Source organism: Brachyhypopomus gauderio, unplaced genomic scaffold, assembly GCF_052324685.1.
Source record: "Brachyhypopomus gauderio isolate BG-103 unplaced genomic scaffold, BGAUD_0.2 sc187, whole genome shotgun sequence".
Taxonomy (NCBI): Eukaryota; Metazoa; Chordata; class Actinopteri; order Gymnotiformes; family Hypopomidae; genus Brachyhypopomus; species Brachyhypopomus gauderio.
Genome location: NW_027507008.1, coordinates 126,685 through 144,824, shown reverse-complemented (window position 1 = coordinate 144,824; position 18,140 = coordinate 126,685). Strand labels below are relative to the sequence as shown.

The 18,140-nt window shown below is 41.1% G+C and overlaps 3 protein-coding genes across 4 annotated transcripts in view; 2 read left to right on the top strand and 1 right to left on the bottom strand.

Moving 5' to 3' along the window:
• The window catches only part of LOC143502061 (eukaryotic translation initiation factor 4 gamma 1-like), a 53,926-nt gene extending 52,558 nt beyond the window's left edge, over window positions 1-1,368 (top strand). The window contains exon 7 of the mRNA XM_076995239.1: window positions 1,362-1,368. Within this exon, the coding sequence (XP_076851354.1) occupies window positions 1,362-1,368 (7 nt within the window). The remainder of the gene's footprint in view (window positions 1-1,361) is intronic.
• A 525-nt stretch (window positions 1,369-1,893) lies between these two features.
• Window positions 1,894-9,536, top strand: LOC143502060 (cyclin-dependent kinase 5 activator 1-like). The gene is made up of 2 exons (XM_076995238.1): window positions 1,894-1,950; window positions 9,048-9,536. The coding sequence occupies exons 1-2, from the start codon at window positions 1,894-1,896 to the stop codon at window positions 9,534-9,536; spliced, it is 546 nt and encodes a 181-aa protein (XP_076851353.1).
• A 1,338-nt stretch (window positions 9,537-10,874) lies between these two features.
• On the bottom strand, window positions 10,875-17,993 carry LOC143502056 (ribonuclease inhibitor-like). 2 transcript variants are annotated; one of them, XR_013127070.1, is made up of 4 exons: window positions 17,522-17,993; window positions 13,410-13,586; window positions 12,799-12,975; window positions 10,875-10,963 (listed from the first exon to the last, which is right to left on the bottom strand). XR_013127070.1 is itself a non-coding variant. In XM_076995235.1 (3 exons), the coding sequence occupies exons 1-3, from the start codon at window positions 17,737-17,739 to the stop codon at window positions 12,963-12,965; spliced, it is 408 nt and encodes a 135-aa protein (XP_076851350.1). In that variant the 5' UTR covers window positions 17,740-17,993; the 3' UTR covers window positions 12,766-12,962. The 2 variants fall into 2 exon arrangements, 1 of the variants encoding a protein (XP_076851350.1); XM_076995235.1 differs by lacking the exon at window positions 10,875-10,963 and having other exon boundaries at window positions 12,766-12,975.
• Between the last annotated feature and the right edge of the window lie 147 nt (window positions 17,994-18,140).

Below are 18,140 nucleotides of genomic sequence, written 5' to 3'. Positions count from 1 at the left end.
TCCACATGTAAGCGGTGCTACTCCAGACTCAGCAGCTCCGATGCGGACACAAAAACTTCTCTCTGATAAATATGATCTAAACCAATCTAACACAACACCCTTAATACCCACCCAATTTTCCAAGCGAGACACGAGGATCTGATGGTCCACTGTATCAAAGGCTGCTGTTAGGTCCAACAGCACCAGAGCAACACAGTGACCGGAATCAGTGGATAAAAGAACATCATTAAAAACCCTCAGCAGAGCGGACTCGGTACTATGGTGGGATTTAAACCCAGACTGGAACACCTCCATAGTGTTGTATTTAAGTAAAAATGAATTCAACTGGGAGTAGACAATTTTCTCTAAGACTTTAGAAATAAAAGGAAGTTTTGAGATTGGCCTAAAATTACAAGGATTTAATAAGTCTAATCCAGGTTTTTTGATAAGAGGGGTCACTACTGCGCTCTTAAAGCAGGCAGGCACTGTACCACTAACTAAGCATCCATTAATGATGTTCAGCACAAATGGTGCTAGAGTGGGCAGGACCTCTTTAAGAAGGCGAGGTGGAATGGGGTCATCAGGGGACCCAGCAGGCTTCATATGGTCAATGATATCTTTTAAAAAAGACAAACTAACAGGCTCAAACCGGTCAAAGACGGCAGAGCATGTAACAGAGATATCAGAGTCATAATAAGAAGAACTAATGTGGGCCCTGATATCAGCAACCTTATTAATAAAAAAGCTCTTAAAGGTCTCACATACTTCAATCGAGCCCTCCAGGCGAGCAGATTGTGGTCCATTTAACGCTGAATTTACCATTTTAAAAAGAACACTGGGATTATTCGGGTTTGAATCAATAATATCTGAAAAGTGTTTGGTTTTAGCAGTTTTTACAGTTTTCTGATAAGAACGCCAACTATCGCAAAGCAATTGGAAAGACACCTGCAATTTGTCCTTCTTCCATTTTCGCTCAGCTCTCCTGCACTCGCGCCTAGCGGCGCGCGTGTCGTCATTCATCCAGGGCTCAGGTTGAGGTTTCGAGAGTCTCATTTTTAGCGGAGCCACAATATCTAAGACCGTCTGACAGGTAGACGTGAACCGTGAGATGAGCACCTCCACATCTAAGTTAGTGCTAAAGGCCTCAGGAGGGCTGATCGCATCGGTAAAAGCCGCGGAGAACTGAGCGGCAGTGGATGCGTTAAAAACACGACAGCGCCGCGTAGGAATACGAGGTTTTTCCAAATGACAGATTAACGGCATGTCAAAAACAATGGGCATATGATCAGAGAAAGTAGCATCGTAGACCTCTAAGTTAGAGAGAGTTAAACCATGTGTTAAAACAAAATCAAGAGTGTGCCCCTGTTTCTGTGTTGGGGCAGATACTGATTGAACAAAGCTAAAAGAGTCAATGAGATGTAAAAAATCTCTGGCCAACGGTTTCAGTGGACAACAAACATGAATGTTAAAATCACCAACAATTAAAACCCGATCATAGTTCGGCATTATTCCTGCCAGGAAATCAGCAAAGTCACCGATAAATTTTTTGTTGTACCTCGGTGGTCTGTATACGACAGCACACAGAACCGGGAGGGTGGAACAAAGTTCGAATAAGCTTATCTCAAAGCTGGAATAAGAAGTCGACAGTTTGACCTGTTTACACTTAAATCGTTCCTTATAAACAGTCGCGGTGCCTCCACCACGTCCTGACGTCCTCGGCGAGTTCAAGTAAGTGCAGTCGAGTGGCAGAAGATCCGAAAAAGCGCAGGACTCACCGACAGTCATCCATGTCTCAGTAATACACATGAAGTCCAAACCGTGGGAGATGAAGAAATCCTTCAGGATAAATGTTTTGTTGGCTAGAGATCTAGCATTTACCAGGGCCATCTTGACCGGAATCGAGGCGTCAGCCGTATGTTGGACCCGGGCGAGGGGCCGCAGGTTGTGCAGATTCACCCCGCGCCCGCAGAGGTAGGGAAAGTAGAGACCCGTCCGCCGCACCTCAAGCGAGCCAACCAGCGGGACCACGGATGAGGCGATCGGATCCAGGAAGCGCCAAGAAGTAAATCGGCAACAAGCCGACCCAGTAAATCCAGCGACAGAAGAGCAAGCCAACTTGGCTTTTAGTTTTATCAACCTGCCGCTGCGTCTCCCACGACATCTGCGCCTTCTGCGTTTAGATGGAATAGGCAAGCGGCGCAGGTAAGCCGGTATGTTTAACGGAGGCGAAGAGTAGAAAGTTTTCTGCTTATCTTCACTGACCCCTTCCAAATATTCGCATAAGTTACGAATACTTAGGAGAGTTTGGCGGTCATAAACCAGCAGAGAGTTGGCACTAGGCACAATTAGCGACAAAAACAACAGGAAAACAACCAAAATTTGGAGAGCCAGACGGCAAGCCACAGACACAGGCGCCATCTTGGAGTCTACTTAATAGCTAAATTAATTGAAGATTATTGTCTGGACTTTCTTTTTCTAACAGAGACTTGGCTTGATAGCAATGGAGCAATAGTGCTAAATGAAGCTTCGCCTCCTGACTTTAACTATTTTAATGTCTCTAGAGTAAATAAGAGAGGTGGTGGTGTTGCATGTTTTTACCATAAAGCATTCCGCTGTAAGCAGATCTCATTAGGGGAACATCCTATGTTTGAATATCTGGCAGTACAACTCAACAGTACTTATTCAGTTCTTTTGATTGTTATCTATCATCCTCCCAGACTACATGCAGACTTTCTTGAAGATTTTGAAGAAATGCTTTCAAGGATTTTAATTGATTTTGATTATGTTTTAATTGCTGGGGATTTTAATATTCACATGGATATATCCACAAATCCAATCACTTCAGAGTTCATGAGGATGCTTAACTCTTTTGATCTCATACAGCATGTATCAGGCCCAACTCATAAGCATGGCCACATTTTAGATTTGATCATTTCTAAAAGCATAGAGGTTAATAATACTGAAATTATTGATGTTGCAATTTCTGACCATTTTGGCGTATTTTTCAATATGTCATTATCTACTAGAACACTCAGTGAAAAGCGTACAATAACCAAGCGTTATCTCAGTGCTGGCAGTGCCGTGGCCTTCACAGACATGATACAGTCCCTCCCTCCCCTCTCAGAAAATGGGAATGAGCTAGTTGAAACATTCACACAGAGAGTTAAGAACTGTATTGATGCTGTGGCACCAAAGGTAACTAAAATTATCTCTGGTAAAATTAGGATGCCCTGGAGAAACACTCCTTCTATTGTAAAATTTAGGCAAGAATGTAGGCAGGCTGAGAGACGTTGGCGAAGGTCAAAATTGCAAGTACATTTTGATATTTATAAAACAACATTGCACAATTACAACAGTGAAGTGAAATCAACAAGGGAAAACTATTTCTCTACCTTAATCAATTCATCAAATAATAACTCGGCTGTCCTGTTCAGAAGTATTGATCAGCTAGTAAACCCCACCTCCTGTGTCTTCCCTGAGACTGTTTCAGTTGAAAAATGTGATGAGTTTGCAATATTTTTTAGGGACAAGATCACTAGTATAAGGCAGAACATAGCAACAAGCACTAATAGACTATCAAACCTTATATCAGTTACTCAGCCTAACTTTAATATGTCTTATTTCCAAGAAGTTGACATGGTAACACTACTTGATGTGATTTCATCACTAAAATCCTCTACTTGTGAACTGGACCCTTTACCTACATGCTTTTTCAAGCAGGTTCTGAGCTCATTAGCAAATGAAGTTCTAACGATTGTTAATCAGTCTCTGCAATTGGGTGAATTCCCTAACTTTTTTAAAACAGCAATGGTTAAACCACTATTAAAGAACAGAAATCTTGATCCCACAATTCTCAATAATTATCGACCTATATCTAACCTTTCCTTTCTTAGCAAAATCATTGAAAAAGTTGTGTCAATCCAGTTGAATGATTATGTAAAAGTAAATCAAATAAATGACACTTTTCAATCTGGTTTCAGAGCTCTCCACAGCACTGAAACAGCCCTAGTTAAGGTAGTAAATGACTTGAGATTGAATAAGGATGCAGGCAAACTCTCAGTCCTTTTTCTGCTGGATTTAAGCGCCGCTTTTGACACAGTTGATCATGAAATTCTTCTTGATCGACTACAGAGTTGGGTAGGCCTTAGTGGCTTAGTCTTAGACTGGTTTAGATCATACCTAACTGGGCGTGATTACTATGTAGCATTAGGTACCTCTTCCTCCACACGTCAAAAAATAACTTGTGGCGTCCCCCAAGGATCAATTCTTGGGCCGTTACTATTCAACCTATATATGCTTCTGCTACCACATATCATTAATAAACATGGTATTAGTTATCATCAATATGCAGATGACACTCAACTTTACATTTCTCTAGAACCTAAGGCCCTAAAATCAATTTGCTCACTGTTTGACTGCATAGATAATATACAGACATGGATGTCTGACAATTTTCTGCAATTAAATAAACAGAAGACAGAGGTTCTTGTTCTTGGCAGTGATTCACAAAGGAATGATGTCCAGACCTATTTAAATAAAATGAATCTGAATGCCAGACAATGTGTTAAGAACCTGGGCGTCACCTTTGATAATGAGCTCAGCTTCAAATCACACATCATGACTACATGCAAGACAGCTTATTTTCACCTTCGAAACATTGCTAAGGTCCGGGATATGCTCACTCCTGCTGACAGTGAAAAACTTGTCCATGCGTTTATCACATCAAGGCTAGATTATTGTAACGCTGTTCTATCTGCTCTTCCAAAGAGCTCTATTTCGCACCTACAGCGAGTTCAGAATGCGGCTGCAAGGGTTCTGACCCGCAGGAGAAAGAGAGATCATATTACACCTGCACTCCACTCACTGCACTGGTTACCTGTCAGCTTTAGGATAGATTTTAAGGTTCTAGTCATGGTTTTTAAATGTCTTCATGGTCTTGCCCCTCTTTACCTCAGTGAAATGATGGTTAGATATGTTCCAGTCAGGTCTCTGAGGTCTTCAAACAGTAATCTACTGGTGATTCCTAGATGCCGATTAAAGATTGGCGAGGGTGCTTTTAGCCACTTTTTAGCCCAAAGCTCTGGAATTCTCTTCCTGAAGAGCTCAGATGCATTTCATCCCTGAATAGTTTCAAGAACAGTCTCAAAACTTTCCTGTTTAGATCTGCTTTTAGTTAAGAAATTCTAGTCTATTATTTTATAATTTGTCACTTTATTTAATTATTTCTTTTTACCTTTAATTTTAATATTTTATTTTTATCTTCTTATATTTACTTATCTTAATTAGTTTTATTTACTTTACTTTTTTATTATATTGTTTACTTTACTTTTTTACATTTTATGTTATTTTACTTTAATTTCTTTAACATTTTCTTTTTGTCTTCTTTTTATGTTTCTTTTATTTATACTGTAAAGCACTTTGAGTTGCATGTATGTATGAAAGGTGCTATATAAATAAAGATTATTATTATTATTATTATTATTAATCAGCCCAAAATGGACCACTATTGCAGCTACATAAGCAAAATAATAAACGCGAGGAAGACCTCATTGAGGATCCGCTGCAAACTGCAAGATGTCCTGGACCTCAGACAGGTAAGTGTTACACACCCACCCGTTGGACTTCTTCAGTGTCTCTACAAATGTTTCCTTGCTTTCATTAATTTATACTCGAATGCTTACTGTACAAGTATAGTTTATAGAACAGCCGTTGACCAGCTTCAGTATTTGAGTGTGGAGGTTTCATTGCTAGTCATGCAGAGGTGGTTGGACTGCTTTCCTTTTGCAGGTTTGCTTTTCTTAATTGCCCATCCTGACAAGGTGGCTGCCGTGTTGAATGCATTTTGAAAGCGCTCCTCTCTTTCCAACTACGGTAGAATAACTGGGTGCCCCGGAGGGGTGACCAGGGCCCCAAGACCATCGTCGAGATCCACAAAGAGGCAAACTTGGAGGAGCAGAGGGAGCAGATCAAGGTACCTGAGCAGCTCCTGTCTAAGAAGGACTCCAGTCGGGCGTGTTGGTCGCGACGGGGCCCACCCGTCTGGAGGCCGCATCACCCAACCTCAGGAAGATGCCTGGAATTCGGTGCCCATCATTACCAAGACCAGGGTCCCGGCGGGTCCTTTAAAAGGCTTAAATAAAAGATTTTCAAGGTCTTTAAATGTATTGAATTACATTCTTTTTTGAAGAGTGGCATTAAATTTCATCTAAGGGGAGTGAAAAAGCTATTAATGTCCAAAAAGACAAAAAATATTTTCAATTCTACTTCTACAGCGCAAGTCTCAGTCTAACCACACAGTAAAAAAGAAGCATGGTTGGACTAGTATAACACGGCTAAATCAGCCACAGTTTCATTTCAAATTCAATTCAAATACCAATTAAAACAGTAGTATTTTGAACCCGTGACTGTTCTTCTATAAAAACATTCACATACACACAGTAGCCCCATTCACTCTAGTTCTCTTGCCAAGTGCATGTGTGCCATGTCTTGATATTTGTTATCCATCTTAAAATCAATTTATTTACTTAGAAAACCAAGGGCTGATGCAGGAATACCCTCAACTTGGTGATGTCACCTTAAAGATTCTCCTACCTTTTGCTTCGACATATTTGTAGAAATATTGCCATATTTGAGGCAAGGTTCTCAAAAATGACCATTCAAAAGTAAATACTGCAATCGTGCACAAATGATTTGATGATTTGAGGCTGTGTTTATCAGACATTGTGCTAATAATTTGCAAGGCAAAGCAGGTCTCACATTAACATGGACTACCTGAAAGCTTTGGAGGGGCCCAGCTTGAAAATTCATGTTTTTGCCATGGTAATGGTCTTAATTTTTATTCTTGGAGGTCTTAAGTCATTAAATTTGTAGGTCAACAATGTGCAGATACTCTGCAAGACGCGGCCCATCGACATTGCCTGCAGGACATAAGAATTTGGCTGTCCAATAATTTTTAAAAATGGAATGATGGCCAAACAGAGGCTATTATTATTATTTTTTTATCCAGACAGTGTTACACCAAATGCTAAACATCTGGAGCCTTTATTAATAAATACTCAGAGCTACGTAAGGAATCTCAGCGTTCTCTTTGATTCCACACTTACATTTGATAAACAGATAGTACCAGTTTTTATCAGCTAAGGAAAATCTCTAAGCTCAAATCTATTTTAACTTTTAAAGATATGGAAACAGTTGTTCATGCTTTTATTACATCATGGCTTGATTACTGTAATTCTCTGTATTTGGGTATCAACCAATCAGCTCTGTCACGCCTTCAGCTTGTTCAAAATGCAGCAGCTAGGCTCCTGACTGGAACTAAGAAAAGGGAGCATATTTCTCCAGTGTTGGCCTCCCTACATTGGCTGCCTGTTAAGTTCAAATTAAATTTAAGTTAACCTTACAAATTCATGTTTGACTGAATATGCCCTCTTAAAGTATGTAGGCATACCGTACTATTTTCATGTTTAACTGAATAAACCATTGAACACGAGTAGCCTACATTTTATTGAGCATGTTTTTTTCTTCAAGTATCAAAGTAGAACAGCTTTCTCAAGCAGTCATTGATGCATTTTGAAAACAGGAGATCCTCTGTATAAAGAACCCTTATCTCAAAAACGGACTTTTAATCATTACTTGGGTAGCACGCATATTCCGAATGAGCCATTTTAATCTAGATTAATTAAGATTAGTTTCAAGATTTCAGTGAGATTAATCTAGATTTAAAAAAATAATCTATGGCCACCCCTAATTTTAAATAAAGAAAATATTGTCATTTTCAGAGCAAGATAGCCTATAGTCGTCTGACAAAAAGACAGAAAACTATCATTTAAAATTGGGTGAATGCTATTGTCTAATTGCTTGTTTCATGCCTGTGCTATTTTCTAGCTCCACCCTTTTAGCTGTGCTGCCATAGCTAGATTTGCTGGAGCCTTGCACACTATAGTCCATTAATTTATACTTCTCTGTACTAAGGCATGTCTAATGATCTTGTCTCTCCTCTTGATGAGGTAAACCTACTCCTGACATCATGCTGCTACTGAGTCTCAAACTGTTCCAGCTGTTATGGTCCCCCTGCTTCACCCCAACTCCACTGCGCTGGACAGATGTTCCTGTGCCAGATGTTTTTCAGACATACGTACACCCAGCAAATCCTTAATCAGAACACACTGACATGTTGTTCATTCCCTTATCTGTGTGTCTGCACCTCACTTAGAATCTCTCTCCCTGGACTTTTCCATTCCCCTACATCCAGTCTACTGTACCTCCTCTCCTGATAAGGAGAACACCAATCACACATATGGTTTATTATTCTTACCAAATTGTCTTAAGACCCATCTATTTTGTTCTGTATTCAACTACACATATTATCATTAAACTTTAGAACTCTTTCCTGATACTTGTGTGTTGTGAATCTGTTCTCCTGGTTCCTGAAGTGTTCACTTAGGGTGACCGGATCAGAGATGGTGAAAAAGAGGACACCTCAGCGTGGGCATATAGTTGATATTTATATGAAAATGCTTTACTGGCCCTTAACATACACTGCAGGAAAAAAACACTGCCCTTAAAGGCTATTTGAACTCTTTTACATTTAAAATGTGCAAAACACAATTATACATTTCCATGACATTCTGTGCTGTGATAAATCATGTGTGGCTCTTTCTCATCAAGTCAAAGTGTTTGTGTTCTTCTTTTCAATGTTTGTCCTTACAAAATAAAAATGGTAGCCTAAAAAATAAATACAAAATTTAAAAATATTATTTGTATTGGCACAAAATTAGTCATATAAAAAATTTTACACTAAGCCTATGGCTGATACTTTTCAGTCCACCTCATATTGGGCGTATTTTTCAGCAGACTGAATCTTTCCCAACAGTTGACGATTACTCATCATACTTCAGTTTTACTATTAGCTTACTATTACATCATACTTCAGTGACATGAGATAAGCATGTTAGGTCTCATTGGTGACCCACATGAGGTGAGGTGATGAGGTGAGGTAACCATCACCCTTCCTCTTCGTCATCGGGCCAAGGTCTCCTTGTTCTCCAGATGTACCATTCTGACGCAAGATCAGTGCAGACAAGCCTAGTAGTTTTCTTGTGAAGTCCTCCACCAGCGAGCTGCTCACCTGCCTGGGTGAGTTCCTGTGCCGACGTTCCTGTCTGCTGAAGGACCTCTCTGCCCATGAGCCCTTGCAGTGTGTTCGCAGTGTGGACCGCTCCTTGACACTGACAGGATGGCAACAGCAAGGCTTCTTCACTCCAGGCACCGTGGTCTTCCTCTACATGCTGTGTCGTGACATCGTTTCAGCTGAGGTGGCCACCAAGGAGGAGCTGCAGGCCGTGCTGCTCACCGGTTTGTACGTGTCTTTCTCCTTTGACTGTCATGAGATCAGCTACCCAGACAAACCTTTCCTGCTGGAAGAAAATAGAGGGGCCTTTTGGACCCGAGCCCTGGAAATCGTGAACCGGATGAGTGGCAAGATGCTGCATATTAATAACAACCTGCAGTATTTTGGACAGATCTTCAATGACCTCAAGAACAGGGTAGATAATTAAAGCAATAAATAATAAAGTGTTTTTGTTACATTTATTCTTAGTAAAAAATAAACAACAACAAAAAACAGTACCACATCTTAGTCAAGGGATCCATTTGAGAGACCAAGCTCCCAATCAGTGTGGCCAAGGGACTCTGTAAACATTGTTCTGCAGCAACGAATAGAGCTGGAACCACTGCTGTGTGTCTCATTATCCCATGAGCAAAGCACACGTGGATCATCATCACTTTTATTTATAAAATGCCTGCCCCTAATTATGCTCTAGGTATTCCCAGGTCTTAACATTATTTAATGCCCGTGTACTGCTGCAAAGTTTAGAATATACACTTATACCTCTTGAACTCTGGGCAACTTAGGTAATTAAATCAGTTTTTAATGAATGATAATAAGGAAAGAAGGTAATGTTAATGTCTACCTTCTGCACCTCCAGTCCTGCGTGCCTTGTGCACAGTAAACAAGCTGTACTGCCTCTGCTTGCTTCAGGGATGTTGTGAGGGAAGCGGCCGGCATGCACCCTTCTGGCCACTAGAGGGCCTCATCCCCTGAATACTAGTGGTCTCCATGGATCCATGGATGAAGACACATCCAAAGCAAATGCTTTAGCAGAGCCCTTCAAACAGTCCATATCATTACCAGGTATAGTGTGGCCTAAAATGTACATGCAATTACAATTATTCATTTATTATCAAAAACATTTTGTTTATTTGTCATTTGCACAGCAGGTACAGGACATTAGTGCACTGAAAGACTTGTGGCGAGGCACAGGGAAAACTCTCCACATAAAGATTGCACAAACACACACAGAATAAATTAAGTGCTCATTTTGGAAATATTATAAACAACATATAAATATACACAAGACTAAGACAGACAGTTAGGGAGGGACTATGTACAAAAGCTCTCCACTTTAGTCAATGTGAGTGTGATGAGAGAGAAGAAATTGTAAGTACAGCTAGGGTGACCAAACATCCGTATTTACCGGGACATGTCCGTATTTCTCGTCCGGCTTCCCGGGTTTTTTTTTTTAAGTGAGGAAATGTCCTGGTTTTTAAATGACCTTCATCGGGCCATTAATTCTACAGGCACTAGGACCCTGTGCACGGCGCTGCATGACACGCAATCCCTGAGCCTCATCAGTTGAGCCTCTTTGTACTCAACTGGCAGACAGCGGTCCGGATCCGGGAGAGACGGGAGAATTAATTTTAAAGAGTAGTGTTACGTTCACCCCCCCCCCCCCCCCCCATGCTCAACAACTTTCGTTGGAACTCCCATGGTTTGGAGGGAGCCAACAAACCACAGCACTCACTGCTACTTCTGTGCAATTGATGTGACTGGGATCAACAGAAAGTTCCGGAGCAGCCTCAAGTATCCTGATCTTCAATCCACACGTCGTCCTGTAGCTCATTGTGATGAAATTCCAGTACCTGTCTTTGGAGAACTTCCTGATATTAGTGACAAAGATTCCTCCAGTGTTGTTTTTGCTACTGAACCTCATTTGAACTTGTCTTTAGGAATTTCAATTAAAATGTTTGATCAGCCTGTCATTAGATTTTCCACTTGTATTTTGAGTATGATTCCAAATCCAGACCTCCATGGGATAATAATTTTGATTTTGAATCTGGAACTCACTACCATCTGCGCACCATCTTGCATTTTCTTTATAAAAACTTTCTCTGTCTTGTTTGGAATATTTTATTTAATTTAGTTTTATCTTTAATGTTTATTTCCTCTGTCTAATTTCACGATTGTATTTTATTGTACGGTGTACTTGGGTGCTAGAAAGGCGCTATTAAATAAAATGCATCATTATTATTATTATTATTATTATTTACATTGATCATTTTTATGTTATTTTATTCTCCACACATGTGTGTGTGTGATAGAAAAAACTGACGCATCAGTTGTACACAGAAACAGCTGATGGGTCAGCAGAGGAATGACAGATAACATAGTGCTTTCCGTCTCTGCACATTGCTCTGATGCAGGTTACAATAAACCATACCTGTCAAGTTTTGTATAAAAAAATACGGTACATTTCCCGTATATGACGTCATCATCTAATTTGCATAATCAGTTATTTGCATATAGCTGCAATTGAGGCTGTTGGAGAGACAAAAACATCTTTGGAGTGGCAAAAACTGAAGAAAAAACACCCCAAATATGTTTTGAACTACAAATGAATAAAAAAATAAAAAATTTTTAGTGGTATTTCTAGCTACAAATGGGGACATCTCCTGGGCATATTTCTGTGCCTTTAGCCCGCGTTTGTGCTTGGCAGATTGTTCATGCTGACGGACATCGTTCCTTCCCCCATGAGAGACACTAAAATCACAGCTACAAATCTTACCGAATGAGTAGCTATGCCCCTTCATGCTCCTCTTTAGGAAAGTAAATTCCCTGTCCCATTCGTCAAAATACTTACACGTATGCTTAGCTTTTTTGGCAGGACTGCCTTCTCTCGTTAAATCCGTCTCTGATTTGTTGTTCCAGGTTTGCTCCCACTGTCGACACTAAACCCGCGAGTTTTCAATTTTTATTTTTTTTAAGCATTCATGTGCCGCTCCAAACAGAATTCTTTCACTAACCTTGCGAGAACTGCCACCTGCAGAAGTCTGGGAGCCAGTTCTCACAAGGCTAGTGACAGAATTCTGTTTGGAGCGGCACATGAATGCTTTAAAAAAAATAAAAATGAAAAATGAAAATACGGGACAAATACGGGAAAATAAAAATACGGGATTACGCCGGGACAGAATGGTAAAATACGGGACTGTCCCGGCCAAAACGGGACACTTGACAGGTATGCAATAAACACACATACAAAAGTACATGATTACATACTGAATCGCACTATTCAAAGTCCTTCTGCTAATCAGAATGACATGTACATAAATCTTTACAAACCACCCCAAACTACTTTATTTTCTGTGTGTGTGTGCGCATGAGTGTGTGTGATAGAAAGAGAATTCAAAAGGGACAGAGAAAGAGTTTTAATGTTTGTATGAGAGTAAGTGTATGTGTGACGCAGGATGTCGATGTGACAAAGATACAGAGTTACAGTTACAGAGATAGTGAAAGATTTTGAGAGAAATATATAATAGAAAATGCTATACTGTGCGTGAGAGAAAAAGACAGATATAGACTGTAAATATGTGTGTGTATGTGTGTGTGTGTGTGTGTGTGTGTGTGTGTGTGTGTGTGTGTGTGTGTGTGTGTGTCTGCATAGACATGTGTGTGCATAAAAAGCTAGTACGTCAGTAACTCACTTTAGTTTCTCCAGTTTAAAATATGGATCCTCCAATAGAGCAAAGAACTGCTTTACTCCCGAGTCTCCTGGTTTATTGTAATCCAGATTAAGCCCTCTAAGGTGTGACGAGGGACTTGACCTTAGAGCTGAAGTTAGAGCAGCACGGCCTTCCTCTGGAATACGTCAGCTACTTAGACTGCAGAGAGAAGGAGATAAACTCCTCACACTTACAGCTCAACACACAAACACATATGCATGAATGCACACAAAATATCTCACCAACAGATACATGCTTACTTGACATGCTTACCACTATTAACTCCATGCCCACAACACATGGAATATGTGGAGAATATTTTACATATATGGAATATTCTGGGAGAAAGATGCAGTTATATGTGTATGTGTGTAAAGAGAGAGAGAGGGAGAGAGAGATTGAGCAAGTAAGAGAGAGAGAGCACTGTGTGTTTGACAAATATGGTGATAATGAGTGTTATAGAAAGATCAAAAGTGTGAGAGAACAACAAAGAGATGGAGAAAAGACTGTGGCACTAATAATGAGTGTGTGTGTGTGTGTGCGTGTGCGTGTGTGTGTGTGTGTGTGTGTGTGTGTGTGTGTCAGTATCTCACTCTAGTTTCTCCAGTTTACATAATGGATCTTCCAGTAGAGCAGACAGCTGCATAACTCCTGAGTCTCCTGGTTTGTTGTGGTTCAGATTCATCTCTCTCAGGTATGATGAGGGATTTGACCTCAGAGCTGAAGCTAGAGCAGCACAACCTTCCTGTGTAATACTGCAGTTATACAATCTGAAAGAAAGAAGACTCACACTTACAGCTCAACACACAAAACACACACACACACACACACACACACACACTCACACACACACACACACACCTATGCATGCATGCACACAAAATGTCTCTCCGACACACACACAAACTTACTTGGAATAAAGCTCCAACACTATTAACTCAACTCCCACAACAAATGTTATTTATATAGAGAGATTCTGTTTATATAAAGAGAGCTTCTGTGTGATACAGTAATAATGATACAGTAATACTGTAATGATACAGTAATAATGTACTAATACAGTAATGTGTGTCTGTGTATCTGGCTAATAAAGTAATAATGTGTGTGTCTGTGCATCTGATTAATACAGTATTAATTTGTGTATGTATGTATGTGTGTGTGTGTGTGTGTGTGTGTGTGTGTGTGTGACTGTGTGTGTGTGACTAATACAGTAAAAATGTGAGAGATCAAAAGGGCTGGAGAAAAACTGATGTTATGGAAGAGTTTTCCAGATTCAGTTTCCAATTTCCAATCTTTAATCTGAGGCTTAGGAATCACCTATTTAATCAATCCTTCAGTTAATTTACTGCAAATGAAGGTGTACAACGTGGCCATCCATTCGTATAGTCCTCTGGTAATCTGAGATGTTGATGCTGTTATACGGCCACGTCACGTGTTCAGTGTAGATTGTGATGAAGATTTGAGTTGAATGCAGAAGCTCAGTGAGCCCTCATGACTGTTGTCACCTCCAGGTCCCTCCTTTTAGTTGTGCTGCAATAGATACGCCTGCCAGAGCCACATGCTAATCACTGGCACTGGTACAACCTGCTGGGCCAGACAATGGAGGATGAATTTTTGAGTCTTGTTCTTCTCATGGTTTCTTCTTAATCCCCACCTAAGTTGATTTTCCTTGACACTGTCACCCCTAGCTTGATCATCAGGGATCTGATTTGTAAATGTGCTTTGTGACAACATGTGTTGATGAATCGGATGTGGGCTATGGCCGATGCCCTGACAAAAGCTCGCCCTCATGACATGCAGCATCTGCTCCTGAAACCGTAGCAGAACGTTGAACCTTAAGAGGGGACCGGCTTTGTCTTTGTATTTGATGAATGAATAAAAGTGTTGTGATCTTATTGCATTTTAATCACAAAAGAGGGGATTGAAGGAATATTTTATCTTCCTCTGTCTGCTGTAACTCTGAACATTATGTCCCCTAATGCTCTCTTGGCGCATTTCCACTAGGGCCTGCTTGGCGCGGTACGGTTCGATTCGCGACGGTTTGTGAGTGTTTGCATTAGTACCAGGTACCAGTTTGCCGGTACCTTCAGGTACTTTTTTTGTACCTACTCGCTCGAGGTTCTAACCGTTCCAAAGCGGTACAGTTCTGTGACGTGGAGGAACAGCATGACACTGATTGGCCAGGGAGTGTCGTCACAGGTTGCGTCACAGGAGAGTGACTCCTCCGCTATCGACTCCTCAGCCATTTTTAAAACCCAAAAGCGATTACCGGGCGGTGAAGGACCATAACGGACGCAGCGGAGCAAACCGCAAAGACTGGAAATGGTTCCAGCAAATGGATGCCATATACGGTCACCGGCCAGCCAGTAACGGAAGAGAAAACGTGCTGGACACGGCAATGTCGGTGCTGGAGGCCACGGAGAATGGTGAGTGTATTGTGATTTCACAGTTTTACTAGGCTCGTAAAAGATGTAATATGAACGTAATATGAACGCATCTATTGTAAACGCAGGAATTTAGAGCTGTGTTTGTAGTTAATGTTACCACCACAGTCACTACTGTACAATAGCTAGCTCTTAGCCACAGCGTGGAGCCTTGCTAGTTGCTAGTTAGCTGTAGCCATAAACAAAGCATGAGCAGCGATGACGTGCTACACATTTTGTGCAGTTACGATATATTGTTGTTGCTTTCACGGGAATGCTTGTGTTTAATATTTGTTTCTTTTTTACGTTCAAGATTCCCCTTCCACTGACGAGGCGAGCGCCTCTTTGGAACCTCCCGCCTCCCCCGCATCATCCGTGTCATACACGGAACCAACGGTCTCTATACCGGCTGGATCTCAAACGCCTGTCCGGCGGCCCAATACAGGTGAGGAACACAAAAAACATGTGAAGCACCGGAGTAGCATGAGTACCGAGTGCATTTCAGTTTTACTAATCAACTCCCATTACCCTCTTTTTTGTCAAGGCAAGCGAAAAAGGACCCAGACGGACTTGGATATCGGCGCACATCTTCTGGAGATGCAGGCACAGGATGTGCGGATGCACGAGCATTGATTGTCGAGCCGTGATTGTAGCGAGGCCCGGGAACAAGAAGCCGAGCTGAGGAGAGCGGAGTTGGCAGAAAATGTTTCCTTCAACTGGGCTTTCCTCGGGGTGCTTGGCGAACTTGTGAACACCATGCGAGACAGACGCCAGTAAAAGCACACAAAATGTTGCTTGTAGTACAATAAATATTTATTTCATATAAAGCTATACGTTATTTTTTGGTAATTTGCTTTTTGCACTTTTTTAACTATAACTATATTATTTACATATTTTGTACTTTAAATATCTATATTTCATAATAAATTTTGATTTCATTTGATTGTATGACTGATGCTTTTTATGCAGGGTGTGTTCAGCCTGTTTGAGTAATACCAAATTATTACCAATAATTAGAGTAACCACATACAATAATGAAGATAAAGATAAATAAGATACAATAATGGTATGTGTTAAGGGGCATCGACCGGTGACCGGTCGCATACAAATGATGTCACGACACTACAACCCGCGCGCCAACAGCGACTCCACCCACATTGTGGTGGTCCACCATTGCAATGGAAACGCAACGCGACCGTACCGTTCCGTTGCGAATCGATCCGTATCGAACTGTACCGCTTCAAGCAGGCCCTAGTGGAAATGCGCCATCTGTGACCCCTGACACCCTTTTCACACCTCTCTCCCCTCGCTTCACACCCCCCCCCCCTTTCACACCTTTTCCCTCCTCCTGTGCGTTCTGAGTGTGTGTACCAAGAACTGGCTCAGCATTTCTCCTCAAGGTGCTGCGCTTGATGCACACGTATGAATCATGTTTCCCCTCCACACAGGCTTATCAAGAACAATGCATTTGCTTCCATATATGGTAGAATATATCAACTTTGTTAGACTAGCCTTCTTGAGCCCACCCTGTTGCTTGCATGCACAGGGCTGGTCTGTGTATGTATGAATGAGGGGAGCGCCCTCTCATTTTTGAACATTTGGGTACAGCTGGCCTGTGTGAATAAACCTCTCTTCTTTAAGAGTAGTTTGTTCCTCATTTGTTCCGAGAGCTCTCAGCCACACACTTCTCTGCAGCATGTTACTATCTATTAAGGATTTATAGTGGTGTTCCTCCATGACCCTCCGCTCATTTGCTGAACACAAGAAAAGGGCTTTCTACTGAGAAACAAAACTTTTACAACCTGTATCTTGTTTAGTTCCTCATTGTACTTATATCCCTGTTTGTAACTCTTCTTACCCCATGGTTCTAGCCTTGAAATAACTTGTTACTATTCCTAGTGTGTACTCGTTTTTGTTACTATTCCCGGTCTGTATTTGTTGTTGTTACTATTCCTGGTCTGTATTTGTTGTTGTTACTAATCCCAGTCTGTATTCCTGGTCTATTGTATCCCTGATTGTGCTTCATTACTTGTGCCCCACTCTAGTCTTGTTAAGGCAGTTACTCGGTTTTCCCTGTGTGTTAGTATTTTGATTCCGTTCAGTCCCTGCACCTGTTCAGTCCCTCTGTTTCTTCATGCCCTGACCACCTTGTGTGTCTAAACCCAGTTTGGGTTTCTCCCACAGTTGCTAATAAACCCAACTTCTCTCAGTAATTGTGTCTGCCTCCTACGCTCGTCTACCCACAGTCTGTGTGTGTATGTTTGTGTGTGTCAGTAACTCACTCTAGTTTCTCCAGTTTACAGTGTAGATCCTTCAGTAAAGCAGAGAGCTGCTTCACTCCTGAGTCGAATAGTTTATTGTGGGTCAGATTCAGCTCTCTCAAGTGTGATGAAGGGTTTGACTTCAGAGCTGAAGACAGAGCAGCGCAGCCATCCTCTGAAATATTGCAGTCAGACGGCCTGCAGACAGAAGGAGATAAAACACACCTACAGCTGCACATAACAAATGCATCTCACACATAAGGTCTTTCACATTTCAGAATACACACTCTCAGAAATGAAGCTGCACCAGTCTAATCACCCCAAACACATATGCTGTGTGTGTGTGTTTATTAGAGAGGGATGCTGCGATGTGTGTGTGCATGTGTGTGTATAAATAGAGAGTGAGAAAGAAGGGAGTGTGTGTAAGTGATTAATGTGTATGTGTTCTGATAAATACACTGATAATATGGGTGTTTCAGAGATAGAAAAAGGGTAATAGCAATTATTTGTGTGTATGTGAAAGAGACACACACTATTTTAAAGTGTGTATTTATAAGCACATATATAAAGCATATGTATACATATACTTTTGCATATTTGCCAAATCCGTTACTTTAGTTATCCTTTACTTTAGTTATCT